Here is a 26840-nt window from a genome sequence, read left to right as displayed (position 1 = left end):
TTGCCCATGTGTAATGTTTAACTCTTGAGTTACTATTAATGCTATATGTCTGGAAGCTTTGTGTTTAAGAGAAAATGTGTTTTGAGTTTTTAAGTTAAATAGTGAGCACTTCTTTTAAATCAGGAGCCACCTATATTGGCAGTGAGCTTGGGGTCAGAAGATTAGAGTTCAAATTCTAGCTATGTGACTACATTGCAGTTACATGGCTTCTCTTGGCCAAGGTTCTGTGTATAGACTGTGGAGAAACAACTGTCTCACAGATGTGGTTGGGAGATGTTAAATATAGTGTATGGTAATATGTAAAATGCTAATCAAAGGAACGTGGCATCATGGTGTTGATGGTCACCGTGTTAGGCAGAACAAGTTCCTGCCCTTGAGGAGCGCGTCAGCCAGAGGGCAGCAGGAGCACGGACAGTTTCACTAGAGCACGTGTGTGAGTCCTGCGGCAGATACAGGCACGTGTGACCAGGGGGTGAGGAGGAGCAACTGTGATCCAGAAGTGGACAGACAGGGAAAACTTCATGCAGGAATGAGTTCCTGATCTGGGTCTCCAAGGCTCGGGAAGAACAGCCTGACAAAGAAGGAAGAAGGCAGGCATGCCATTCCAGATTGAAGGAATGACATGTGGGAATGTGGCAGATTTAGAAAGCTACATATATGGTTGCAAATGTGGAGCATAAACTGTCTACTTGAAGTGCCTAATTTGATTATGAGGGCCATTTACCCAATTCTAAAGAGGTAACGTTTACTGTACAGTGGTAAACAATTCTAGACATGGACTTGTTCTGAAACCTGGTTTGAGCATTTAGTAATCTGTTTTAGCTAATTAAGAACTTCACCTTCATAAACTAACAGGTTTAGTGTGATGATGAAAGTACCTACTTCAAAGAGTTGTTGCAGCGGTTTTTGGATTTGTTTAGTAAACACTTAGTACCTGTTAGGAGCAGTTTTGTTGCTGTCCTGAAAGTTCTTAGAGTTACTTTTCCCCCTCATTATTCTATGACCTACTGTTCCAGGTTAACAGTTTAGCAGTATTTTAAACATCATCTTTTGTTCATTATAATGAAATAAAAAACAAAGACTTTGAATGAATTTTAAAGATGGTCTAGCTCAGTTTCATTATTTTTTGTGCTGAGAAATTGAGTTGCTGGGACTGGAATCAGGTCTGTTTTAATTCCAGAGTTCTTTCTGTTGATACTGGAATAAATTGTCCCAGATCACTCAAAGACGACAACCTGTAGCACTGGTCGCAGTTTCTAACAGAAACAATAGAATTTAACAGTGTAGAAACTGACATTTCCATAGCTTTGCAGATAGATTTTTTTAAAAAATCTATATTTTTAAAGAAATACATTATCCTTCTCTGTCTGCCCTCTGGTGGAACTGCTGTTTAGCAACAGTGCATGTGAAAGAGGCAGAGAGACTTGGATGATAAACTGGATAATTTTTTAAAATTTACTTTTTAAAAATTGAAGTGTAGTTGATTTCCAGATAATTCTTAATAACTCTTTTGCCAACAAAAATTTCTTACACAGAATAGTTCCTCTTTCTGTTTGAATCTCCTTTCTAAAATGTGTAGATAGATTTTCACAGTAGTTGTCAGTTACAAACACATGCTGCTTCATTTATTCGAGAGAATCCAGTAGGTAATTTGTCGAGCACCTTTTGTGTACCAAGTGCTAGGGATAGAAGAATGAGCAAGAAACTTATGCTTTAGAGGCATAAACAGATGTTGAAACAATAATCATAGAAACAAATAATCTTACATGCTATGTTAAATGCTATGCCTAAAAGTACAGTGTAATATGTGACCATATAGCAGTGTGTGAGAAGGTTCCCCAAGGAATTAAAGTTTTAACTGCAGTGTGAAGGCTCGATAAAGTAAATAGATAAAGGTGAGTCAGAGGGGTGAAGAGAAGGAAAGAGGAAACACCATGTGTGCAAAGACACCGAGGAAGGGCATACTATTCTCTGCCCTAAGAATCGAAAGACAGTTACTGAATTTGGAGCAGAGAAAGCTAATATACAGTACAGGTCCTCAGAAGGTACTTACCAGGCATTCCCAAAGAAACCAAATAGCACGAGAAAAAGAAGACAACGAAATGAACTCCCCACCCCGCACACCAAAGCAAACTGTGTGCTCTGTGTTAGAATTTTGTAGTTTTACAGATTCATTGTAAAGAAAATTACTTTAGCACCAGTGCAATTCTCTACTTCTTAGATGGGATAATACTAGAATTTGGGTACTTTAAACATGTCTTCTTCTTCATTTGATTTTTTCTTCTTTTGTGTCTTGCTTCATTGATAATTGAGAGAATATTTTGATGCACTGGAGTGTTTAGGCTTTTGCTGTTGATCAGATGAACAGCCATGGATTTGACAGCATCTCATCCTGTTATCTTGGCTGAAGTTTTCGTGTGGGTGTGTGAGGTGCAGCTGTGCTGGCGGTTTCTTGGCAGAGTCTCAGACCAGGCAGTTCTCAGTGCAGTTTGTCTTGAATAGGAAGACACTTTAAAAAAAAGCTATGTTGCATGTATTAAATTTGGTAGAAAGCACTCAGGGCCTGAACCTTTGGCTGATATTTATTCTAAATTATTTGGCTAAATGGATACAGCAGCCTCAGGCACATGCCCAGTCTTAACGGCAGGAACACAAGGAGAGATTATTTTTAAAAAATTGTCAGAGCTCTGTCTCAGTATAAAATTATCAAATGTATTTTATCTAAAAGTTAATTTTTGTTAATGTTTTGTTTCTGATTTATTTAAACTTTTCTTCTAAAGAACACTTAATGAAAAAGGCAGATTGTGAACATCCAGCTTTGCTTGCAAAAGTAAATTCATACCCAGGAAGATCTCATCTCAGGTTTATCACCGATGGATTCCCAGATCTGCTTTTATTGCTTACTTGTTTCCTTCCTTCTCCTTCGGCCTTTTCTGTGATCTGTAAGCATTTTGTTTTCCCACATCTTCAAATTATATATGAAGATGAATATGGAGCTCTTCTTTTTTCCAGCACATGCACACCCTTTCCTTTGGATAAACTTGTCTTTGTTCTTCTTGAAGTAGAAATGTCTTTAGCTGCTTCCAGTATTTAACTGCTTGTGTATATCACTACTGTTATTTAATATTATTCCTCTCACAGTAGCATAGAATCAGGTCCTGAGGTCCTTTGGCCTGGGTTGAGATCCAGTTCTGCTACTGACTGTCTTGGTCCCATTAACTTCTCAGTTTCTCCTCTCCAAAATGGAGATAATCATGTTAGTGCCTCGTAAGTTTTTGTTTGTTTTTTTCTTTTTAAGGCTTAAAGGGAAAATTGCATATAAAGGGCTTAATTCAAAGTAAGTGTCTAGGAGAAGAGATGTTAGCTGTCCTTTTCTTCATGATTTGGAGCTAGTCTCCTGGAATCCAGTAATAGCTATCTTCAGCTCTTTTGGGTGATCTCATTCAGTCTAAAGACCATCCGTATGCCCATGACTCCTAATTTATGTCTCTATTCCTAACCTCACTTTTCCCTAAGCTCAAGAGTTGTATATCTGACTGCTCTTGTCTATCTGCACTTAAATATCTGATACATACTTCAAATGTTTAGACATGTTATAATGTCTAAAAATAGAACTTTCGATCTCTATCACCTGCCCCTACTCGCCTCCCAAGTCTAGTCCTCGCTCTTTCTATCTTAATTAGTGGAAGCACTGTCTGTGCTTCTTTAGGCTTGCTTCTGCCTACCAGCTTCCGTCCATTTCATCAGAACATCTAAAAGCATTTTCCCCAGAATATGTCTGAATCTGGCCACTTGTCACTATATCCTCCACTAGAACCTTGGTCCCAGGCAATAACTCCTTTTGTTTGGATAAGGACTGGTCTTATTTTTCTTTGTTTTCCGTCTTGTCTCCCACAATTCATTCTCCACAGTGGAGAGTGCTATTTTAAAAGCATAGATTATTTACTTCTCCTTCTTCTTATTGAAAGATATCCAGAATTCTTGAAAATCTTTTTTGACCTGGCCCTTCTGACTACTTTCTGTCCCTCATACACAGCTGGTTCATTCCGTAAGGTTTTTACACCAGCTTTTAAGTCTGTTTGGATTGTTTTTTCTGCAAGATCATCACAGTGTTGGCTCCTTGCAATTTTTGGTCTTAAATCGGATAACAGCTCCTCAGAGAAACTTACCCTGACATCTTTCATTTCTTTTGTAATAGCTGATCATTATCTGAAACTGCCTCTTTTCTTCCTCCTTTTATTAAGTGCCCCTCCCCACTCCCAGAAGAATTTGTTTTATGAAGGCAAGGCATTTATCCATCTTCTTTACTGCTATATTCCCACTGCCTAGAATGGAATCTGATACTGAGAAGGTTTATAATGTTATGTGGATGGATGGTTGTTATGTGGATGGATGGTTAAATGAAAGGAGGAATGAATAAATATATATCTGGTAAGTTTTTTTTACAGCCAGGGAAATAGTAGATTATTTCATCCTGTTCAAATTTGCACAGATGCTTATTTTAGACTTAAACATGCTAATGTTTTGTTCTCTCTTCCTTTGTGTGTCGTCTCTGTTCTAGATTGTAAGCCCTTAAGGGTAGGAGGTATGTCTCCATTGTTTTGAGCTTCTCATACAATGCCAAACATTATTGTAGTACTTATTAGTGATTGAATTGAAAATTCAATCCAACATCGTTATTTCCTCTGAAGTTACAGTCGTGTTATATATGTATGTATACACATATATATAATTTTTATAAATTCTGAAAGCACATGTCTTTAAAATATTCTTTTGCTTTTTATCTTTTGTAGTTCATAATTGGACCCTTGAGGACACACTTCAGTGGTTGATAGAATTTGTTGAACTACCCCAATATGAGAAGAATTTTAGAGACAACAATGTCAAAGGAACAACGCTTCCCAGGTGGGTCTTTATTACCCACGTGTTTTTTTTTTTTTCTCTACTTGTGGAGAATACAGGTCACTTTTCAATTAAGTTACTTCTGTGGCTAAGGACTCAAAGAAAATATTATAAATATATCCATTCTTTGATACTTGTATGAATTTGTAAGTTTTAATCAATTTTTTCTTGCTTGAATAATCAGGTCTTTAAAAAAAATTATTCCTAGGGAAAGTAATCTTGAGAATTAGAAGATGGGTCAACTATATCTTTTTTAGATAACATCAAAGGACCAACCTCTGACCCTGTGGTAAAAGTAACAAAACTTATTCATTTGATATGAGAAAACCTATTTGAACAGATTAATGTACAAATGCCTCTTAATTGTTCTTTTAATAACAGCAATAACCACTTAATATTAGTGACACTGTTAAATCTTTAAAAAAGTGATAGTAATTATTTTTGAATGTATATTACACAGAGATGCTTTGTATTATCTCATTTAAGCTTCAGGTTAAAATTAAGTGTGTACTATTATTCCCATTTTATAGATTGAAGAAACCAAGTCAGAAAGAATTTGAATACTTTGCCCAAGGTAGTATTTGGACCTGGATAGATATGATACCAAAGTATAAGATGCTAGTTTATCCCTTAGATGTCTGGAATTAATTGTCACTACTTTTCTAAATTATATTTAAAAATTCCATTAGCTAACCTAATAATCACTGAAGGTTTAATGTTAAAATTTGCAGAAATTTCGCTGAAATTTGACCCTTACAAGATTGCTCGTGTTCCATTCAAACTTAGATTGTTTCTGTATCAAAAAAGGCTTTAGTAATGCTGTCTGTTATTATATGCATATTTCTAATCAATTTGCCTGCACATATCTTATTTAAGTACACAGCGTTTTTTGCTTAGAAGTTTGTATTTTGGATCAAGTTGAAAGTTTTCATATCTCCTTAAATGTTTTCTGAACATCAGTATTTCTGATTTTATTGTGCACATAACTATAATGATGAAATTAATGGGGTTAAGAGTCAAATCAGTAAGTATATATTAAGTATTTCTTACGTTCATGGTGCAACTAGATGCTGGAAAGAAGAAAAAAATTAAAATTGGGTTCTTTTAAACAAGACAAGTTTCTAAGTTAAAACAGGATAAGTAGACCATTAAGGTGGGGTTAGGGTTTTTTAAGTTTTTTATGTTAACCCTGTGACTTACACAACTTTTCTTATGTTGTCCTTTGGAAAGTTTCTTTATATAATAACAACATGAAATAAACAGGCTGCTCAGTATTTTGACTGTAAATGTTATGGCCACTTTTTTCTTTTAGTGAAGTAAATGTTTTCAGTTATTTAGTCACTAAGTCATGTCAAACTCTTTTGTGACCCCATGGCCTGTAACCTACCAGGCTCCTCTGTCCATGGGCTTTCCCAGGTAAGAATACTGGAGTGGGTTGCCATTTCCTCCTCCAAGGGACCTTCCAGATCCAGGGATCAAACCTGCATCTCCTGCAGTGCAGGCAGGTTCTTTATCACTGAACCACCTGGGAAGCCTGCAGGTTATCAGAGATAACCTCAAATTCTGGTAGAATTGTTGAGATAACATCGTACTTAATCAAGATAAGTTTTTCAAAATAGTGAACATGTTACTACAGAAGAAAACTTATGAATGTAGAAGTTCAACTTTTAGGTCAGCCTACTGGTGCATTTTTTAATGGAGGGTAAAGAAAAACTGGCATAGTCTTCATCAAGCCCCTTTTATATGGTGATAGAAATTAGATGAGTCCATTCAAAGGGGCAGTGGCAATTACTTAGCTAGGTCACAAAGCTTTTTGTAGTGTAGCTGTAGGTATAAGAGCTGTTTGTAAGAATGTATAAGAAAGTGTATTACGCATTCCAAATGTACACATACCTACAATGATTCATTATTTGTTTCCTTTCTGTGACTTTGCATCTGTAGTAGGTAGGTGAAACTATGTTAGTTTTCATGTCATTGGTATCTTAAGCCTTTTACTGTATTTTCTATATTCTGTAATTCTGTTACCAGAGCTTATACTAAGGCTCTCTTCACCTGACACATGCCTCCTCATTCCTTTCAGACCTGTGTGAACTTCCCTGACATCCTCACCCACTCAGGTAGAATCCCGTCCACCTCTGGACTCATATTGAACTTTGCATAACATTCTGTTTTATAGTTTCATTTTTACTACATCTCATTGTCTCTCTTAAACTTTGTATACTGTTAGTATTGCTACTCATTCTTGCACCCATCCATGCATTCATTCATCTATTACATAAACATTTATCAAGCATCTACTTTTGCCAAGCACCATGCTAGGTTTGGGGATAAAGAGATAAGATACAGTTTGCCTTCAGGCACTTTAATAAGTGTCGTATTAAAGATGTGACAAGGGCTTACACACAAAAGGTTACCCACATAGATGATGAATGCAGGCATTTTTCTATAGGGAAAGTTAGAGTTCTTTACTCTCTAAAGTTTTGTGGAAACCTCATAGGAGTTCTGTAACCTGAAATCTTCCTAAAAAAAGGTTCAGAGTTCAGTCATTGGAATCATAGATAATTGGGATTGAATCCCTACCTTACTTCTTACTAATTATGTCATCTTGGGCAAGTTACAACTGCCTTAGTTTCCTCATTTATAAAATGGCAATTTTACATATATTATAGAATTTTTTGAGTTTGAAAAGTTCTTGGCACAGTACTCAGCACATAATACATGCTTATTTTTTTAACTGTCATTGTTATTAACAGTTTTATTATTATTATTACACTTTGTGTCATAAGATTCATCTTTGTATCCCACTTGGTTGATAAGAAACCTTAACTACTGGCCTACTTGGATTGGAAGTCCAAAACAAAGCAGTTTTATTTCCTTATTTCACCTGAGCCTTTTGGCACCCTGCAGACTTTCTTTATTGCTAGTGAAATGGTTCTGTACTTCTTATTACAAATATTCCTCAATTTATTCCCCCAACCAGTGATGACTTTTTACTTTTCATTTATGACTTCAGTGAACTTTAATTTTTAAATGGTTTACATATTAGAATGTAAAGGTACAGGTTTTTAAAATGATATTTATAAAGAAAATGGATATGATCTAAATTGAGAATGATAAATCTGCTGTGTTAAAAAGTAAGTTGCTTACAGTTTTCTTGTTGTTTATGAAATGATGGTAAAATGCCAGAGGTAATTTAATAATTATAAAATATTTTTAATTTGATAAATTTCTGAATCACATTATAGCATAAAGAAACCTTACAAAACAAAAACATCAATATAGCAATGAAATTATTGACATACAGAAGTATTTGCACTGCTAAGCTTGCACTGAAAAGGTTTTTGTTGCATATAATAAAGTATTGAATTGCACTTGGGTGAACTCTTAAAGTTATCATCACTAATATATGTAAGTATTAAGTATGTTGCTGAAATATTTAAATGTACGTCCTAGTAAGATTTTTAATATGTATGTATTTTTTAAATGAACAGGATAGCAGTGCATGAATTTTCATTTATGATCTCTCAGTTGAAAATCAGCGACCGGAGTCATAGACAAAAACTTCAGCTCAAGGCGCTGGATGTGGTTTTGTTCGGACCTCTAACGCGTTAGTATTCTCTCGCACAAAATATGATGAAAAAGAATAATCAGATCATCTGTTGTTATTTAAAGAAGGAAAAAGTAAGAAAGGTAGTAGACCAGAAGAATCCTCTGTTAGGTATAAAAGAGTATAATGCTGTCTTAAAAGATTTACAGGATGAGATTTTTCTGTCATTGAAATACTGCGTGTGGTATTTTCAAAGCTGGTTACTGATGTAGAAAGTTGTAAAACTGTATGTAAGTTGACTAAATTTCTAGATTTAAAACTCTATAGCAGTTTTAATGTTTGTTATTATAGTTCGATATTCACTAGAGTCCTTTTTAAAAAAGGTGCATTCTAACTATCTTGATGACATGAAATAATAAATCCTAACTGGACTTTATTAATTACCAGGAAAAGGATTTTTAAGATACAGATCAAAAACAGTGGCCCTAGAGGCCTGCTTGAAACTGTATAAAGTAACAGACTATTCTGGCAGAAGTACAAGGTAGAGAATATTATTTGATTGTTCTGAGGAAGAACATTGAAGAAATTGCTTTGTCATATTTGTAAGGAAAATAAACCTTCTTCTTCTTTACCTTGACAGGAATACTTTCTTCCCAGAAGGGAAGTTTGCTTTGTTTACGTCATTTACTTCCAGATTTCAGAAAGCTTTGGGGGAAAATTGTTTGAAGAGTACACATTTTAGAGGAATTTTATTTTTCAAAACGGAGTAACTAAATTAATTCTAGAAAAATGGCTTTCACAAATTATAAATGAAGAAACTAATGTTTATTTTACCTCAGTTTTTGCAGTTAAGAGGCTTATAGATTTCTGTGATACTGTGTTGGGGGTGCCCCTGCTTTAAAAAGAGTTACCGGAGAGGTTGGATGCATTCCATGAGTTTACTGGTGGTTCTTTTTTGGCTCAGGCTAAAAGAGCAGCTGGTGAAACAGCTGGAACCCCCCTTTGTGAGAGCTGGTGGAAGTGCACTGTTGGTGGGAACTGCAAACCCTAGGAAATAGAACACTGTTGAAATGTCAAGCATTCCATGGAGCTGATACCCTTTCTAGCCTTTTACTTGTCCTGAGTTTTCAACTGACTCTATTGGGGATTGTCTTCTGTGAGATTTACTCTAGTTTTTTCATGTGAATTATTGGTTAAAATAGGAATTAAACTATAGCGTTTGTCTCTATATACAGATCGATTGGGGATATTTTTATTTTATTGATCCAAGAACAAACTACTCTGTAAGCCAAACAGTATTATCATTTGTAAAGAAACCAAACTAGTCTCAAAGAATGTTGAAAACAAATGTATTAATAAACAAACCAGTTTAGAAGTTAATGATGCATTACCTTTTTAATGTGTTTGTCTTAGAATTATTACTTGAGTGAATGAACCTTATGGTTGAAACACCCACATTAAGATTACTTAAAAAAAAAAAAAAAAAACCAGCAGTATCAAGTGAATGGAGATACATTTTAAAGGAGTTTTCACTGAAATCCTTACCAGTTCATGGTATTTATTGTATAGTTTGAGACTTGTTCATCTTTTTATTATTTCTGGTGATTATAGTTCAGCTTGAATAAGTCTCATATTTGAACTAGAGCCTGAGCTGAACCCTCTCAGCCTGAGGCAGAATAAAAATAAATTCTTTTGAGACTTTAGCTTTCTGCCAGAGAGTGAAGAGAGAATCTCTTTCACTGTAGGTGAGGGTATCTGCTCTGAAAATATGTAGTTCTGAGGGTCTCTGGTGTAGAGCATGCTGTTTATCACACTAGGTAAACATACACGAACCCTAGACTTGTAAGCATGGGAACTTTTCATTTCTGTGGAGCTCTTCATCTTGTCAAACATGGAAAATATCTCCTTGCTGCCAGAGGTATGGGCAGCTAGGCAGTTTTTCACTGAAAACCTATAGTCTCTTTGCAGGAAATAATACATCATGTTTTATTAATTACCCTGCATCCCTCAATTGAGCCCCTGCATTCAGAGATAAACTAGGAAATTATTTGACTAGCGGTTTCTGTGTTTTGTATTACTGAAGACAATAGGCCCTGGCTCCTTACTCCTTACTTTAGAAACAAGTAAGTGTGGGGGTTGCTTCTTTCCCTGGCACCTGTTTCCCATGAGTCACCCAGATCTCTCTGGCAAAAAGCCACCTAAAACATGGCTTGTCATGATCATTTGACCCATGGTTTCTCAACCTTGCCACTATTTGCATTCTGGGCTGTATAATTCCCAGATAATTCTTTGTTATCACCAGAGTGGGAGCAGGAAAGAGATTATCTTGTACATTATTGGGTGTTTAGCAGCATCCCTGGCCTCTACCTACTAGATACCAGTAGCAAATAGCCCTACTTCCACTTCCCGAATTGTGACAAGCAAAACTTGTCAAATGTCTGCTGGAGGGAAATGTCACTCTCAGTTGAGAGTCACTAATTAATCCTAACTAGTTACGTGGCTGCATGCTTGGGAAGAACGTTTTCTGGTGAATGATTAGGGTTTCAGTTTTTATATTAAAGCGTGGCTGCTACCTAACTTGTCTGAAGGAGGGGAGTTGGGCTGGTGATGGTGATACTCGTTATGACCCTTTTCACCCCGTAGAGGACCATTCTCTGTGTGATTGGAGATACTCTGCTTTTTCAGAATGCCCCAGGATTTGTCACTAACTCCTGTACCAGCAGGGTATAGTGCATCCATGTGGGGTTACCTCTGCCCCGTTACTGTTGTTGTTGAGTTGCTCGGTCATTTTCAGCTCTTTTGTGACCCCACGGACTATAGCCTGCCAGGCTCCTCTGTCCATGGGATTTCCCAGGCAAGAATACTGGAGTGGGTTGCCATTTCCTCCTCCAGGGGACCTTCCTGACCCAGGGAACGAAACTGCGTCTCCTGCACTGCAAATTCTTTACCACCGAGCCACGGGGGAAGCCCCGTCTCCTGTAGGTCTAGTATATCAGGTAGTGATCGTAAACTCGTTGATTATTTGAGGAAAGAATTTGTAAAAGGCTGGGGCTTATATATGGGAGGGACATCTTCATATTTTGTTTTGTTTTTAGATATCTACTACTTTTAAAATTAACCAGCCATGTGTATTGAGACTTTTTGATACTCAAAGATTAATTTGCCATCTGTAATTCTCTTTATAGGACCTCCTCATAACTGGATGAAGGATTTTATCCTTACAGTTTCTATAGTAATTGGTGTTGGAGGATGTTGGTTTGCTTATACACAGAATAAGACATCAAAAGAGCATGTTGCAAAAATGATGAAAGACTTAGAGAGTCTACAAACTGCAGAGCAAAGTCTAATGGACTTACAAGAGAGGTGAGTAGGTAAAAAAGGCTAAAATCTTGTTTATGTGGGACCGTACAGTTTGTGAATATGTAATATGGGCATGTGCTTATGCATTTGTATTTAGATTGATACATACATCAGGAATTGTATGTATACTTCATTTCACATTTTTAGAAAGGTCATAATTACAGATTTATGAAAAAGGTATGCATTAGGGAATAAATGGGTAGAAGACAAGTGGAAATCAAATGTGGGTAGAATTACATGTGTAGTTAAATTTTATTTTAAACATGTCTTAAATAATTATCAATTTTTTAAAAGTCTTTTTCCTGAAGAATGTTTCCATGCTATTTCTGTATTTTTAGCCCAAGATAAACCAAATAGCTATCTAGTAGGTTACCTGATGTTTTTGTTGTCCAAATTTAAGATTAATAGAAATTGCTTTGAATTCTGATTGAAACATATATATTATTGCTTGATATGTATTTATTCTTCACTAAAATAATGAAATTTGGGGAACTTTTGTGAGGAATTTTCATGTTTATTCTGTAAGGCTTGAAAAGGCACAGGAAGAAAACAGAAATGTTGCCGTAGAAAAGCAAAATCTGGAGCGCAAAATGATGGATGAAATCAATTATGCAAAGGAAGAAGCTTGTCGACTGCGAGAGCTGAGGGAGGGGGCTGAATGTGAACTGAGTAGACGTCAGTATGCAGAGCAGGAACTGGAACAGGTATTTACGTGTTAAAGAAGTGTTTGTGAGGAAGTCTGTATTGCTACTCTGAGGAATTTCTTTGAATTTGTTCAGTCTCCTACAGTTTGTTCCATCACATACTCTTCCTTGGTTAGTAACAGGGTCACCTTTCCATATTGTTAGCATTGGGCAGAGTTCATACAGCAAAAAATCAAAGAACCAACTAAAAGATAAAGTTAGCATCATGTTCATTCACTCATGAAGTCCAGCCCATGCATGTTGTCTTGAGTAAACCTAAGATGTTTATTTAACATCTGTACTATGTCCCAGTTTCTGACTATAACCTCTGGAGAAGGAAATGGCAACCCACTCCAGTATTCTTGCCTGAGAAATCCCATGGACAGAGGAACCTGGCAGGCTGCAGTCTGTGGGGTATTAGTATATATAATGTAAAACTTCTCTGCTCAGTGTTAATAATCTCCGTTAAACATCCATTTGAATCCTGTTAAATGGTTTTAGAACATTCTGTGGCACAGATTTTGAAGTTGTCCAAAAGATGTCCTTTCCAATATCTGCTTCTGCTATGCATTTACTCAGGATGGAATTCAGACATTGCACCATCCTTCAGAGAAGGTGGGTAGGTCGCAGGAGAATGCATTCAGAGGCAGATGTATTAGTTTTCTAATTCTGCTATAAAAATTACCACAAACTTCGTGGCTTAAAACAACACGTCATTATTATCTTAGGGTTCTTGCAGTCAGAGTCTAAAATAGGTCTACAAGGCTGCATTCCTTCTGGAGGCTCTGGGAAGGATCTGTTTCCTTGCCTTGTCCAACTTCCAGAGGCTGCCTGCATTTCTTGGCTCATGGCCCCTTCCTTCATCTGCAAAGCCTGTCACTCCAACCTCCGCTTCCATAATCTCATCTCCTTCTTCTGACTTTGACCCTTTCTCTACTGATAAAGAATCTGAGGAACAAAATGAAGACAAGAATGTGTTCAAGTTTAGAGAGTGACTTGTAAGACAGGGCCAAGAACTTAGGTATTCTGCCTCCCACTTTGCTTTATGCATGTTGCCTTCTCAGTCAAGTGCTAAATATGAAATAAAAATTAAGTAATAAATGAGAATCGGTTTAAACTTAAACTCATCAGAAAATATCCAGTGTATGTTACTAGTTCCTTCAGGACTGTCATTTTTGGTAGGACTTGTCTGGCTGAATGCAGCTATCTGTTGTGTTAAGCATTAACTGTTCTTTGTCTCATACCCTAGACATTGTCTTTTGAGTCTTTTCCCTGTCAAGAGTTTGTTCTCTAAAATGACACCTCAACTTATTTTGTAGTCTGGTCCTGTTTACCTGACAGAACCTTCTTTATACAGAATGTCGTAAAGAAGCAAGGAATTCACAAAAAAGGCCTAGCCAAAATTAGCCTGTGTTTGAGAATTAATTTTATGTTCTTTACTTCCGTGACAACTCCATACCTGTTCTCAACGAGAATTCAAGTCTCGGTTTGTTCCCAGGACTAAACTAAAAAGCTTGTTAACTGTTTTTCTGATCTTTGCAGATAAGAAAGGACAAATCAGAAAGCAGTAGAGGGAAACCTTTATAGAGACATAAACTGATAGCATGTTGTAATGGAGACTGCCTCTCAGTGAGAGGAAAAGACACCATGTAAAGAAGGACCTCTAAATCACAAGTATTCTAGTCTGGGGTCTGGAGCCTAGAGGCCTTGCACTGCATGGCAGACCCTGAGATTACCAGGATATTACAACCCAGCACAAACTTAATAATCCTAATGAGATCCTCAGTCAGTAATTTAAAGGAGAGAACTGGGTATTTAAAAAGAACTCTGTCCAATATGATTATAGTAATAAGAAACACAATTTTGTCAGTGTTTACTGTGTGCCAAAACTTTATGCTGTGTACATCACTGCAAATGGTTTGCTCATAAATTTTAATCCTCACTGTACATAGATACTTTCTCATCTCCAGATGAGATATGTATGTAGAGGTTAAAGAACTTGCCGTAGGTAACACAGCTACGATGCGGCAAAGGCAAGATTACATGTGTCTTGTTCCAAAGTCCGTGTTTCCCCATACTGCTGTTAAAGGCTTTGTTTATAGAAGTAAGTTTAACTGGGAAATTAATTTATATATTATGTCGCATAATCCATAATTCCACATAGTTTAAAGCTTTATTGTATCTTATGTGATGGGCAATCAACTCCTCAAAATTAGAAGGCAGAAAAACCAGTACATATTTTGTTAATTTCCATTAAACAAGAGCTTTTGGATGAATAATAATACCACTTTATATTTTGTGTGGTTTAAATACATAAATTATTTTGTTCTTAAAGTCTCAAGAAACTTAAAATCAGGACAAAGTCATAGTACCCCTATACACAAAACAATAAGCTTCAGAAAGGGAAGAACTTGTTGAAGCTCACAGAGGTATAAATCATAAAGTCAGGTCCAGAAGCCAAGTTTTCAGACACTTAATTTGTTTGTGTGTGTGTGTGTGTGTGTGTGTGTGTGAGTGATACCGTGTTTTTAGTTATTACTTTTTTTATTCCTAAGACACAAAAATTATGTAATTGTTGTATTTTGAAACAATTTAATTCATCATTTTTAAAAGCTATTAATTATTCAATTTTCACTGCATCTATTTCCCTCTTTATTGAGCTCTTTGGGGGAAATACATTTATGGACATAACATTAAGGAAAATCTTACTGAGAAAAGCATGAGTGAATTTGTTCAGATTATCTGTATACTTACCTGACAATGAAAACTTGCAGAAATTTTAGCTTTAGAAGAAGACGGGCGTGTGACCTACACTTTGCAGTGTTGCATAGAACTCCGTGTCACAGGACCTGAGCCCAGCTTCTTTCTTGAGAGATTAGCAGGGACGCCGCAGGGCTCTGCCAGCTGTCTTATTAAGCGCAGTATTGTCCCAAGCATATTGCATAACTAATCACGTCAGGCAAGTGTTGCTTACTATTTGTCTTAAGTAGGTAAGTGTTGTTTTACCTGCCCTGTTAATGTCTATATTTTGAATTATTTACTTCCTGTCTGATGGTTTTAGAGTTTTAGAAAGTTTTTAGAAAACTTGAAAAAGTTTTAAAAAATATTTTTCTACACTTTTTTTTTTCTTGTAGTATCTGACAGCTGTTCTCAGATTATCAGAAATTTGTGTCTGGTATTCTAGTTTACTCTGGCATGTAAGGTTTATTTAAATAAATTAGATTTGATCAGATCAGACATTCCTTTGCACGTTAGTTTAAGAATGAAGTTTTAGTTAACTTTGGAAAAACTAATTTGCAGTTTTGGTGCTCCTGAAGCACAATGCTCCATAGTTCACTCATCACTTTGAAGGTCTTGAATATATGTGCATAATTTCATAAATTCCATCATGTATCTTTACACATCCTTAGCTTGAGCTCTTGCTAGTTTTTAAATGAATCATTCCTAGAATGGGTTGTCTCTTCCTCTGTGTCATTTTCTTAGACTGTCCTTAAGAGTTTTCTTGTTAGCACTTAATACCACCTCACAAACTCATACACTAAGCATTTTAGGTTTCTGTTTGTTGTCTGGCTCCCCTAAAAGTTGGCTAGAAGAAAAACTTAGACATTCTGACACTGAAGCTATTCATAGTTTCCCTTGGAAAAATCAAGAAGAATCTCACTCAGAGTTTTCTTGAAATTTACATTTGGTCTGCAGGTGTTAATTTATCTACTTTCTAGTGTGTGAGAAGCAGGAATAAATTAAATATAGGTGATATAAAACAGACTATAAGAGGCAGATGTGCTCCTAACAATGAGAAATAACTGACATAAAGAAGATGTCTGAAAACCTTTTTTGAAATGGTGTAATTACCTAAAAAATGAATGTATAGTTATAGCATATAGTTCCCAGCAGAGTCTGTATAGTGTATAGTTCCCAGCAGAGTCTTCTGGGAACATTAGAAGGGGTAATAGAACAAGTATTCACCCTGTTTTGGATACTTCTTCATATCCTGTCCATAAACAAACAAAAAAACAGATTATGAGAAAAATGTAATCCATTTCAGTTGGTACGTGCCCTGGGTTTTTGTCTCTCAGTTGAGTCTGGCTATTATAAAATGTGAAAGCGCAGTACTGCAACCTAAGAGAGATGTAAGCTCCCTCTCACCCTCTGGCTTTTTACAACCTTGCTTAGTGAGTTTAAGATGTACTTAAACCTTTAACTTTTGTTTTAATGTTAGAAATACCATTTTAGACTGTGATTTTACAAAGAGTATAATTCAGATTGCTTTTTTCTTTTAATTCTGGTACTAAAAAATCTTAATTTCTTTTTTTAAAAAAACTTAATTTGAAAACTTTTAAAAAAGAGAAATTTCTCTTTCTCTCTCCAACCTCTGCCACTTTCCTCTGCATCTCTTTCTACCCCCCTCTCCTCTGCTCCTTTCCTTTTTTTTTCCCCTCTCCCCCTTCCAGGTTCGAATGGCTCTAAAAAAGGCGGAAAAAGAATTTGAACTCAGAAGCAGCTGGTCTGTTCCAGATGCACTTCAAAAATGGCTTCAGCTAACACATGAAGTGGAAGTCCAGTACTACAATATAAAAAGACAGAATGCTGAAATGCAGCTAGCTATTGCTAAGGATGAGGTATTCGACTATATTGCAGAACTTACTAACATTTCTAAAGGGATTAACCAGTTGGTGTACAAAGGCCTGAATAAAATTTTTAGTATCACAGATTCTTTCATGAATTGGAACTTAGTGGGTAGATTGACTCTTGTAATCATAGGCTGTAAAGTTACTTTTTTAAGAGAAGGGTAAACCTTTCAGAATGACCTTAGTATCATTTAAAAATCATCCCTACTATCATGATCATAAATGTTTTATACAGAGCTTTTCTCCTCTAGGTTGCTGCTTCATATCTGATTCAGGTTAGTAGTTACTAGAAATTAATGTCTGACTATTAATAATTGTGTGAAATTATTGAGTCTTATTCTGATTTCTAGTGAAAAAGAACAATAAAAAACAGTGCATTCACTAACACCTCCATTGCAGTAGGATATAGTTTATGTTCTTCTAGTTTTAAATAGAAGATTCAGGTCTTTCTGATTCATGGAAATAAAGAGAAAAAATTCTCCAGAACAAAGTTTGGCTTAGGAAAGCATGCTTACTCCTCATCTGTTTTCCTTTTTTTAGAAAATAGGGCTATGTCTTGGCTAATAATTCTCCACTGATTTTATAATTATTAATATATTCAAGACAAAATAAACCTTATTAGTGTGTGTATTCTTTCCCAAACTGAGCCTTATTTTTCTCTCCCTGGGCATTTAGGCAGAGAAAATTAAAAAGAAGAGGAGCACAGTCTTTGGAACTCTACATGTTGCACATAGCTCCTCCTTAGATGAGGTAGACCACAAAATTCTGGAAGCAAAGTAAGAATCTTATTGCAGTTATCTGTCTATTTTTATTGTGTAGAAATAAAATTTATAGACAATTTGTTTTAATTTCTAATTATAGACAATTTTTTATTTTAATTTGTAATTTACAGACAGTTTATGTTTTAATTTGTCATTTAATCATGTACTGTTATATCCTTTATGCTCATTCTAAGAGGGGATAATTTCTTCTGGAAATTGGCTAACTGCCTTGGTCTGCTCATATAGTTGCCTGTTTTCAGTGCTGTATTAAAGACTTTTTGATGGAGGAAGTAATTCCTATATTGACTTTTCCAGGAAAGCTCTTTCTGAGTTGACAACTTGTTTACGAGAACGACTTTTTCGCTGGCAGCAGATAGAGAAGATCTGTGGCTTTCAGATAGCCCATAACTCGGGACTCCCCAGCCTCACCTCTTCGCTTTATTGTGATCACAGCTGGGTGGTGATGCCCAGAGTCTCCATTCCACCCTATCCCATAGCTGGAGGAGTAGATGACTTAGATGAAGATACACCTCCAATAGTGTCACAGTTTCCTGGTAAGTGGTTCAAAAAAGAGTTGATACAATTTAAAAATTAACTTTGTACCATACCTTTTATGAATCATTTGCTTTGAAGTCTGTAATAAAAATTTAGTTAATTCTTCATTTTTTTTTCTTTTTGTTCATTATGTTTACTGTTTGAGAATACTATATAAGGTATGTGTGGTACACATAGGTATGTATGCATATATAATAGCATATCATACATGCTAAGTCATTGTATGAATGAAATGCTGAACTTTGAGGCAAAACATCCTTTCATATGATAGCGTTATCTATAGTAGAAACTAAAAATTAGTGGAAGACCTTAGAAACCTAAGTTCCAATCCTAGCTCTGCCACTCGCTAACCAACTCTGTGACTTTGAGCCAATCAATTTAAATTGAGTTGCTGTCCCAGTAGGCAAGTTTCATAGTATTTTGTTTTGCTTTTCCAATTCTGTCTTTTTATTTGAGAGTGTTATCCTGCTGAATTTAACTCATAAAGCACTAAATCCATTCAACTTTAAACAAAGTTAAATGTGTTTATGTTTATAAAATATATTTTTTTGTTGCTAGAAAGTGGTGCTTCTCCCAGAGGTGGTTTTAACATGTACAATTTTCATTATAATTGCTTTGTTATGCTGTATTCTTTGAAGATGTTTACAATGTTAAGAGTACATTTTGGTAGAAAGGTGAAGTTTTAATATTTTAGAATTTATTAATATTTGGAACTGTTAAAAAATTACAGGGATTAAACTTAAAATATATATTTCTTACATTAGAAATTATTTGAAGAACTGTTTATCCTTATTACTTCTTGTCTGATACATTTTCCCAATCTTTGTAACCATTTTGAAATAGTATATATTGAACAAGATTCCAAAGAATGGCGCTCAAAGTTCAATCATTGATCAGTTGAAAACTTACACAGAAATTTGAGACAAATCATGATATATGACCATTTTCCAGTTTAAATTTTTCTGTCTAGTTGTTAGAACTTTCCTAATAGTTAAGATTTAGAAAGTGTTCTAATTTTAAAGCAATTTTATGAAATAAAGCCCTAATTTGCAAATAATTAGTCAGTGACCTATTTGCTTGTGTTCATATCTGTGATTTTAATTATCTAGTTTAATCGTAGACAGATAATACAAGCAGACTGGGGAGACACTAACCTCTTACAAGAGGAACAGGGGAGAGGGCAGATTGTATGCAGTATTCACTGCATTTACATACTGCAGGTGTGTGACCTCAGTCATTTCCCCTGCCCCATGCTGCAGAATAGTGATGATTGCAAAGTTTTATCTAGATGTGGGCCAGCTCTGCTGACAAATTGTGTTTATCTGAACCGTGTGCTGTTAGGCTGCCTTTAAGCTTGCCATATGCAATACTGATTCATAAGTATATGGTTTTGTTTGAAAATGATAGCTTTTTAGTTACAGTTTCTCCTTAGAAACATTATTCAATATCAGAAGTATATATATATGTATTCCCTTAAATTAACCAGTTTTTTTCTTTCCTTTTTTTTTAAAGTACTTTTTGATAGGGACAAGATATCCACATATGCATTTAAAACAAAACTCACAACTAAATGTGAATAATTTCTTAGTGATTGTGATATACAAAGAAATTTGAACTTTTAAAAATAAGAAAGTACAAGAACCGATTTTAAATTCAGTATTGTATGATGTTTTAGAAATGCTGAAATTTGTTATATCTGAAAAATGTTATACCAGAGACTACACTTTGAGAGCTTTGTCTCCACCCGGTGGCAAAAAAGTAACACTCCACTCTGTTTAGTGACAGAAGCATAATTTCTAGACCTGATAGATAAACTCTTGGCAGCAGCACTAGGGTCTAGGGTAGAATGAAGGATCTTCATTATATATCCTTTAAAGCAGTTTTAAATCTGCACCATGGATGTGTGGTAAATTGTCTAAGTGTGAAGTAATGACAAGGAAACCTGCCTATGGTATGTTAAGTGCCAAATAAAAGATTAAAAACTATATCCAGAATAATATTGTATATATTTAAATAATAAATACAAATGTACAAATAAAAAAAGAAAATATTATCAAAGGTTAGCTCTGTGTGGATAGGAGAACAGGTAATAGTTGTTTTCCTATGACCTTTACAGTATCTACTAAATATTTATAGTGAAATTGTAGTAGCAATTTATTTTAAATTTCTTACCATAAAGCTCTTCAGATATGCTTTAAAATGCTGAAAATAAATTACTTATTTACTGCGAAGATAACATTTTGCTTTATTCATCTTTCTTTTTCTCTGAAAAAGAAAATGTCGTCTCTCCTTCCTGCTAAAATTGTTGTATTGTTGTGTGTCTCCAAAGCCTGTTGTACTTTCATTACATGCAGCTATATCTGTAAGCAGTAGATGCAATTGGTTGTTTAAAAATGTACATAAATATTATCAAGCTGTAGGTATCATTTCACAACTTGTCACTCACAAATATGTTTCAGAGATTTCCCATGTTTATATACAGATTAATTAAATTCACTAAAATGGTTTAATATGAATTAACCACAGTATATTTATTTATATATTATAATAATAAACTAAGATCATGGCATCCAGTCCCATCACTTCATGGCAAATAGAAGGGGAAAAAGTGGAAGCAGTGACAGATTTTATTTTCTTAGGCTCCAAAATCACTGTGGATGGTGGTTATAGTCACAGAATTAAAAGATGCTTTTTCCTTGGAAGGAGAGCTATGACAAACTTAGACAGCATATCAAAAAACAGAGACATCACTTTGCCAACAAGGTCTGTGTAGTCAAAGCTATGGTTTTTCCAGTGGTCATATACAGAAATGAGAGTTGAACTGTAAAGAAGGGTGAGCGCTGAATTAATGCTTTCAAATTATGGTGCTAGAGAAAACTCTTGAGTCCCTTGGACTCCAAGGAGATCAAACTAGTCAATCCTAAAGGAAAGTAACCCTGAATATGCACTGGAAGGGCTGATGCTGAAACTGAAGCCCCAGTACTCTGGCCAGCTGATGTGAAGAGCTGGCTTATTGGGAAAGACCCTGATGCTGGGAAAGATTGAAGGCCAAAAAAGAAGAGGGGGGCAGAGGATGAGATGGTTAGATAGCATCGCCAACTCAGTGGACATGAGTTTGCGCAAACTTCAGGAAACAGTGAAGGACAGGGAAGTCTGGCATGCTGCAGTCCATGGGTTTGAAAAGAGTCAGACACGCTTTAATGACTGAACACACACACAATAGTAAACTACAGTTTATCCATTTTTCTGCCAAGATAGGTTCTTTCTGCTCTTTTGCTCTTGCAAACAACACTGCAGTGAGTATCCTTTTCTCTGTCTCCTTCTTCCTGACTTGGAGGGTTTCTCTGGGTGGACACCTAGAAATCTCTCAGTTGCTGGGAAGGCATTTCTTAAGAGTTGTTGCCAAATTGTTTTCAAAATGGTTTGTGAATTTTCAGTCCTCCCATTTTGCTAATATATGATATTATGGCTATGGATTTCCCTCTGAGAACCACTTTCACTGAACCTACAGGTTTTGATATGTGTAGTTTGATTGTCATATAGTTTTAAAAGTGTTTCCAACTTTGTAACATGTCTCTTCCTTGAGATATTAATTACCTGGGAGTATATGTTTTAGTTTCCAAATGTAGTGTATTTGTTTTGTTGTTTATTTGGTCCTTAGTTTTTTAAAAATATCTTTACTTATCAATTTCTAATTGTGGTTAGAGATTTGTATCTGTATAACATTTATTCTTTGGTATCTCCTAGGACTTGGTTCATAACCTAGCATTTATTTGATTGAATACTTAAAGTTTTGCACACATATCTGAAAACTCTTTTCTTAGTTGTTAGTTATAGGGTACTACATTGTTAAATCATGTATTAGTTATGAAAAATCTTCTATATACCAACATTTTTGTCTACTTTTCTATCAGTTACAGAAGATGTGTTAAGAGCTCTCATATTTATCCGTTTATTCTTGTGATTCTGCTCATTTCTGTTTTATATAGTTTGAACCAAGTTACATGGTAAATACAAGTTCACTGTATCTTTTTAGAAGATTATTCTTTTATGATTTTGCAGAGACTGCTTTGCAGCTAACAGTACTTTTTGCCTTCAAGTTTGTATTATCTGATATTTAAATTGCTAAAAGAGCTTTCTTTTCATTAATATTTGCCAATATAATCTCTTCTCTTTTACTTAAAGTTTTTTCCAACATCAGGCTCTAGAATATGTCTGTATAAGAAATAGCAGTAACTGTTACTCTATTGCATTCTCTTTGAGGATCTCTGTTGCCAGCTGTGGTCAACTTAATCCAGTTACATTTAATCTGCTTGCTGATTCATTTGGATTTATCTCTGGCATATTATTTTGTCTATTTCCTACACCACTTCTCAGCTTCTCTATCATTCTCCTAAGGTTGTTCAGATGCTTTAATTTAGACACTCCCCTCCCCATCTTCTATATTAATGTTGTCTAGTATTTTCTTTTGAATACCCTGCAAAAATCATTTTTTATTGTTTTATTCCATCATTGTTGAGAAATACTTAAGTGTTTCTTTGTTCATTGTATTTTCTTCATTCTGTCCTTTTTTCTTCTTCCTTAGAAATATATTTTTTGATAAAAGTTCTTTCAGGGAGTGACTGGGAGTGGTAAATTTTTTGTCTTTGCCTGAAAATGTCTTTTTTTCCCACTCTCACTTTAGAATAGTTATTTAATAGGATATCAAATTCTAAATTGATAATTGTTTCTCGCATAGCATTTTGAGAGCATTTTCTGGCCCCGTGTTGTTACTGCTGAGAAGTTTTAGTAAGGTAGATTGTTCTCATTTCTTTTTAGTTAGTCTCTTATTTCTCTCATTGCCTAGAGAATGTTTTCATTTTCTTTTATTATATAGTTCTGTTGTAATATAATTAGGTATAGAATTTTCCCCAGATACTTGGTATGCTTTTGAATCTGAAGATGTATATCTCTTTTCAATTATGGAAAATTATTAGTAATTTTCTCTTTGAATATTATTTTTCTTCTGTCTTTACTCCTACTGTAATATTAGCTGCATAGAAATATAAGACTAATATTAGCCTCTAGTTACATGCTGGATTTTATTTTATCTTCCATATCTCTTTTTTTTTTTTTTTTTTTAATTTTTATTAGTTGGAGGCTAATTACTTTACATCATTACAGTAGTTTTTGTTATACATTGATATGAATTAGCCATGGATTTACATGTATTCCCCATCCCAGTCCCCCCTCCCACCTCCCTCTCCACCCGATCCCTCTGGGTCTTCCCAGTGCACCAGGCCCGAGCACTTGTCTCATGTCCCCAACCTGAGCTGGTTATCCGTTTCACCCTAGATAATATACATGTTTCAATGCTGTTCTCCTGAAACATCCCACCCTCTCCTTCTCCCAGAGTCCACAAGTCTGTTCCATACATCTGAGTCTCTTTTTCTGTTTTGCATATAGGGTTATCGTTACCATCTTTCTAAAGTCCATATATATGTGTTAGTATACTGTAATGGTCTTTATCTTTCTGGCTTACTTCGCTCTGTATAATGGGCTCCAGTTTCATCCATCTCATTAGAACTGATTCAAATGAATTCTTTTTAATGGCTGAGTAGTATTCCATGGTGTATATGTACCACAGCTTCCTCATCCATTCGTCTGCTGATGGGCATCTGGGTTGCTTCCATGTCCTGGCTATTATAATCTTCCATATCTCTTAACCTTTCTTTTATCAAATTGTGCTGCTTGCAGAGAAATTTCCTTAGATTTGTCTTCTAGATTACTTATTCTTTCTGCAGCTCTAAGTTTGTTTAACCTGTTCCTTGAATTTTTTAATTTCAGTGCCTGTTTTCATTTCTCTTCTCCTTGATTCTTCATAAAATCTACTTGTTTTTTAATGGTTTTCCTCTTCTCATATTTTCAGTTTTTATTTTATAATTTAATGACTTTAAACATCTTATTTTTTAGTTTTATTTGATAATTGTATTACTTGGTGTTCTTGATGAATTATTGCACCTGTTTCTTGAGTTTGCATAGCAGATGGCTTCTCCTGTCTTAAAGTGTTTTACTGAACTATCTTAAGGGATTTACTTTTTTTTCTTCCTCCTGGGAAACACTTTGCGAGGAGCTCCTCAATAGGATTTCTTTTGCTCTGGCAGTAGTTTCAAGGGCTTCACCTACTCAGAACCATCCTTTTCTTTTTTGGTTAACTTCTTGAATTTGAGTTTCACATACCTTTGCAGTAGTGAAAACTTGATCTCCAGGGTAATATGAGTTAGCTTGTACTGAGTTTGAGTATTGAACACCCAGAGTACTGATGTTTTCACAAGAACCTTTTTAGATTCCTGTGTCGGCAGAACATGCATTGAAGGAAGTTCCTTTGTTCGTTGGTCAGATTTTTTTTCCAATACACCCTCCCACTGTGGAGGGTGGTAGCCCTTTGAGGACCAGGCTTTTATCTAGAACACTCACTCTTGATTCCTTTTCCTCCCCTTATGTGGGCTCTAGCCGTCATTTATAGCCCCAAATTAAAACCCAAACCCTTAAATTACTGAGACTGAGCCACTCCCACAGCAGTTCCCACGTCACTCACAAGCCTATCGGCTCTGGCTTTAGTCTTTCAGTTTGGCATCTGAGAATTTTCTCTTCCTTTCAAACTCAGCTATGCTCTTAAAGCTAGTGTTTTATTTTATTCCACATATTGAAGTATTTGAGGATATTTAAAATGTGTGATTGGGGGCTGAGAGGTTGGGAATGGTGGTCAGGTTATCTTTGACTGCCATATTGCTAGAACCAGATGTCCATATATGACTTATGATTTTTGGTTGTTGGTGGTAGGGGGACCCCCTTATTCAAAACAGAATTTTACCTTCTTTGTCATAAGGACATAACAGTTTGCAAAATAGCATCATATTAAACCACTGTGCTTCTGTATGTAATTACTGATACTAGAATGAAAAATTATCTCAGAAATAAATTTCTGTATAGTAAACTTACAGTGTTTCACTTAACTACTCTGATAAATCCCAGGATGGGATAGCTGTAGACTTTCATTGAGAATTAATAATTGCCTGGAGATATACTCACCTATGTATAGAAGAGTTTGTTACCCAAGGTCAAAGTGAACTGCTTTTTAATCCTACTTGAGTTTTACGGTGTTATAACTGAGTGCAGCCCTGTGTAGACCTCATTAAGCCATAAGGAAGAAGGACCCTCAACGATACCTCTAATGGAAGGGTTTGTACGTTTCTTAAGGTGAAAGAGATGGCAACATATGTGAGAATAAAATTTTTCAAAAGAATTGAAGAGTTGTAAACAATTCCATATGTGACCCATGTACTGGTTCTTATCTTTGTTATATTCTCTATTGGATTACTTAGAATTTTCCTCATGTAATATATTTAATTTTTTTCTTAAACCTTCTTAGTGACATATCTTTCCATATTTGTGAGTAAGACTCATTTTTTTCAAGCAGGGAGTCCTAATTCTTCTCAGTCTTTCTCATCACTCCTAGTCATGGCTGAATGTGGCTACATTTTACTGTATATACCAAATAACCAGTGGCTGATGAGAATGGCTGCATCATATGCTAAGAGTTGTAGAACTTAATTATCTGTGTCAGCCTGGATACATTCCTTTAGTATTTGTAGGATGTTATTTCTTCTTTGGTGAAGTGATAGTGGACTTTGGAAGATTCCGATATTGGAAATCTTATAGTTTTGTAATATATGAATCATAAGTAAGTAAAATTCTAACTGTTGGCCTACTAAATTAAAAGTGTTTTTATATGGTATAATTTGTGCTTCAAAAAAGCCTTGTATGGAGGTAGTCCGTTATGGAGGTAGTCAGATATTATGAATATATTCCCTTCAATTTCACCTCCTTTTTATTTTACTCCATCAAGATATTTCATTGGCTGTTTCTGTTTGAGTTGTTCATTGATTCACTCACTGAATTCTTTCAGTTTACTGATTCACTCAGTACATACTTACTGTACATCTGCTTTTTTGCCTGGCTCTGTGCTCGTTGTTGCGATGCAGTGCTGAACATTTTACACAGTTACTTCCTTCATGAAACATGTGGTTTAATGGGAGACCAGCAAGAGCAATGCAATGAGAAAAGTTTTATGATGTGGAAATACACTGTGGTATTGCCATGTGAGCACAAGGGGGAAAATGCTGACCTTAAATTTGGAGGGGCCAGGAGAGTTCCTGAAGGACCTGCTTTTTAAGCAAAAACCTGAAATAGGAGGCCAAGGGAGAGATGAGATGAGGAATGAAAGTGTGAAGTGAGTATCTTTTTCCTAGTATTCTTATAACAGAGAAGAGGGACCCCAGTTCCAAGTTAGAGGCTAGATAAATAGGGCATTCTAAGCCAGGTTAAGGTGTTTGGCTTTATCCTAATCCTAGAATTAATGGGA

At 35.5% G+C, this 26840-nt stretch overlaps 1 protein-coding gene across 2 annotated transcripts in view; it reads left to right on the top strand.

Moving 5' to 3' along the window:
- The window catches only part of STIM2 (stromal interaction molecule 2), a 164543-nt gene that overhangs the window by 129389 nt on the left and 8314 nt on the right, over nucleotides 1–26840 (top strand). The window contains exons 4-11 of one of the 2 annotated variants that reach the window (XM_020897628.2): nucleotides 4794–4905; nucleotides 8394–8509; nucleotides 11635–11812; nucleotides 12336–12513; nucleotides 16944–17111; nucleotides 17372–17395; nucleotides 17796–17896; nucleotides 18197–18435. In XM_020897628.2, coding sequence (XP_020753287.2) covers nucleotides 4794–4905; nucleotides 8394–8509; nucleotides 11635–11812; nucleotides 12336–12513; nucleotides 16944–17111; nucleotides 17372–17395; nucleotides 17796–17896; nucleotides 18197–18435 — 1116 coding nt within the window. The remainder of the gene's footprint in view (nucleotides 1–4793; nucleotides 4906–8393; nucleotides 8510–11634; nucleotides 11813–12335; nucleotides 12514–16943; nucleotides 17112–17371; nucleotides 17396–17795; nucleotides 17897–18196; nucleotides 18436–26840) is intronic. The other variant, XM_020897629.2, reaches the window with a different exon arrangement.

The sequence above is a fragment of the Odocoileus virginianus genome, chromosome 21 (assembly GCF_023699985.2).
Source record: "Odocoileus virginianus isolate 20LAN1187 ecotype Illinois chromosome 21, Ovbor_1.2, whole genome shotgun sequence".
Lineage (NCBI taxonomy): Eukaryota > Metazoa > Chordata > Mammalia > Artiodactyla > Cervidae > Odocoileus > Odocoileus virginianus.
Note: the sequence above shows the minus strand (reverse complement) of the source record. Positions and strands in the feature narration are given on the sequence as shown.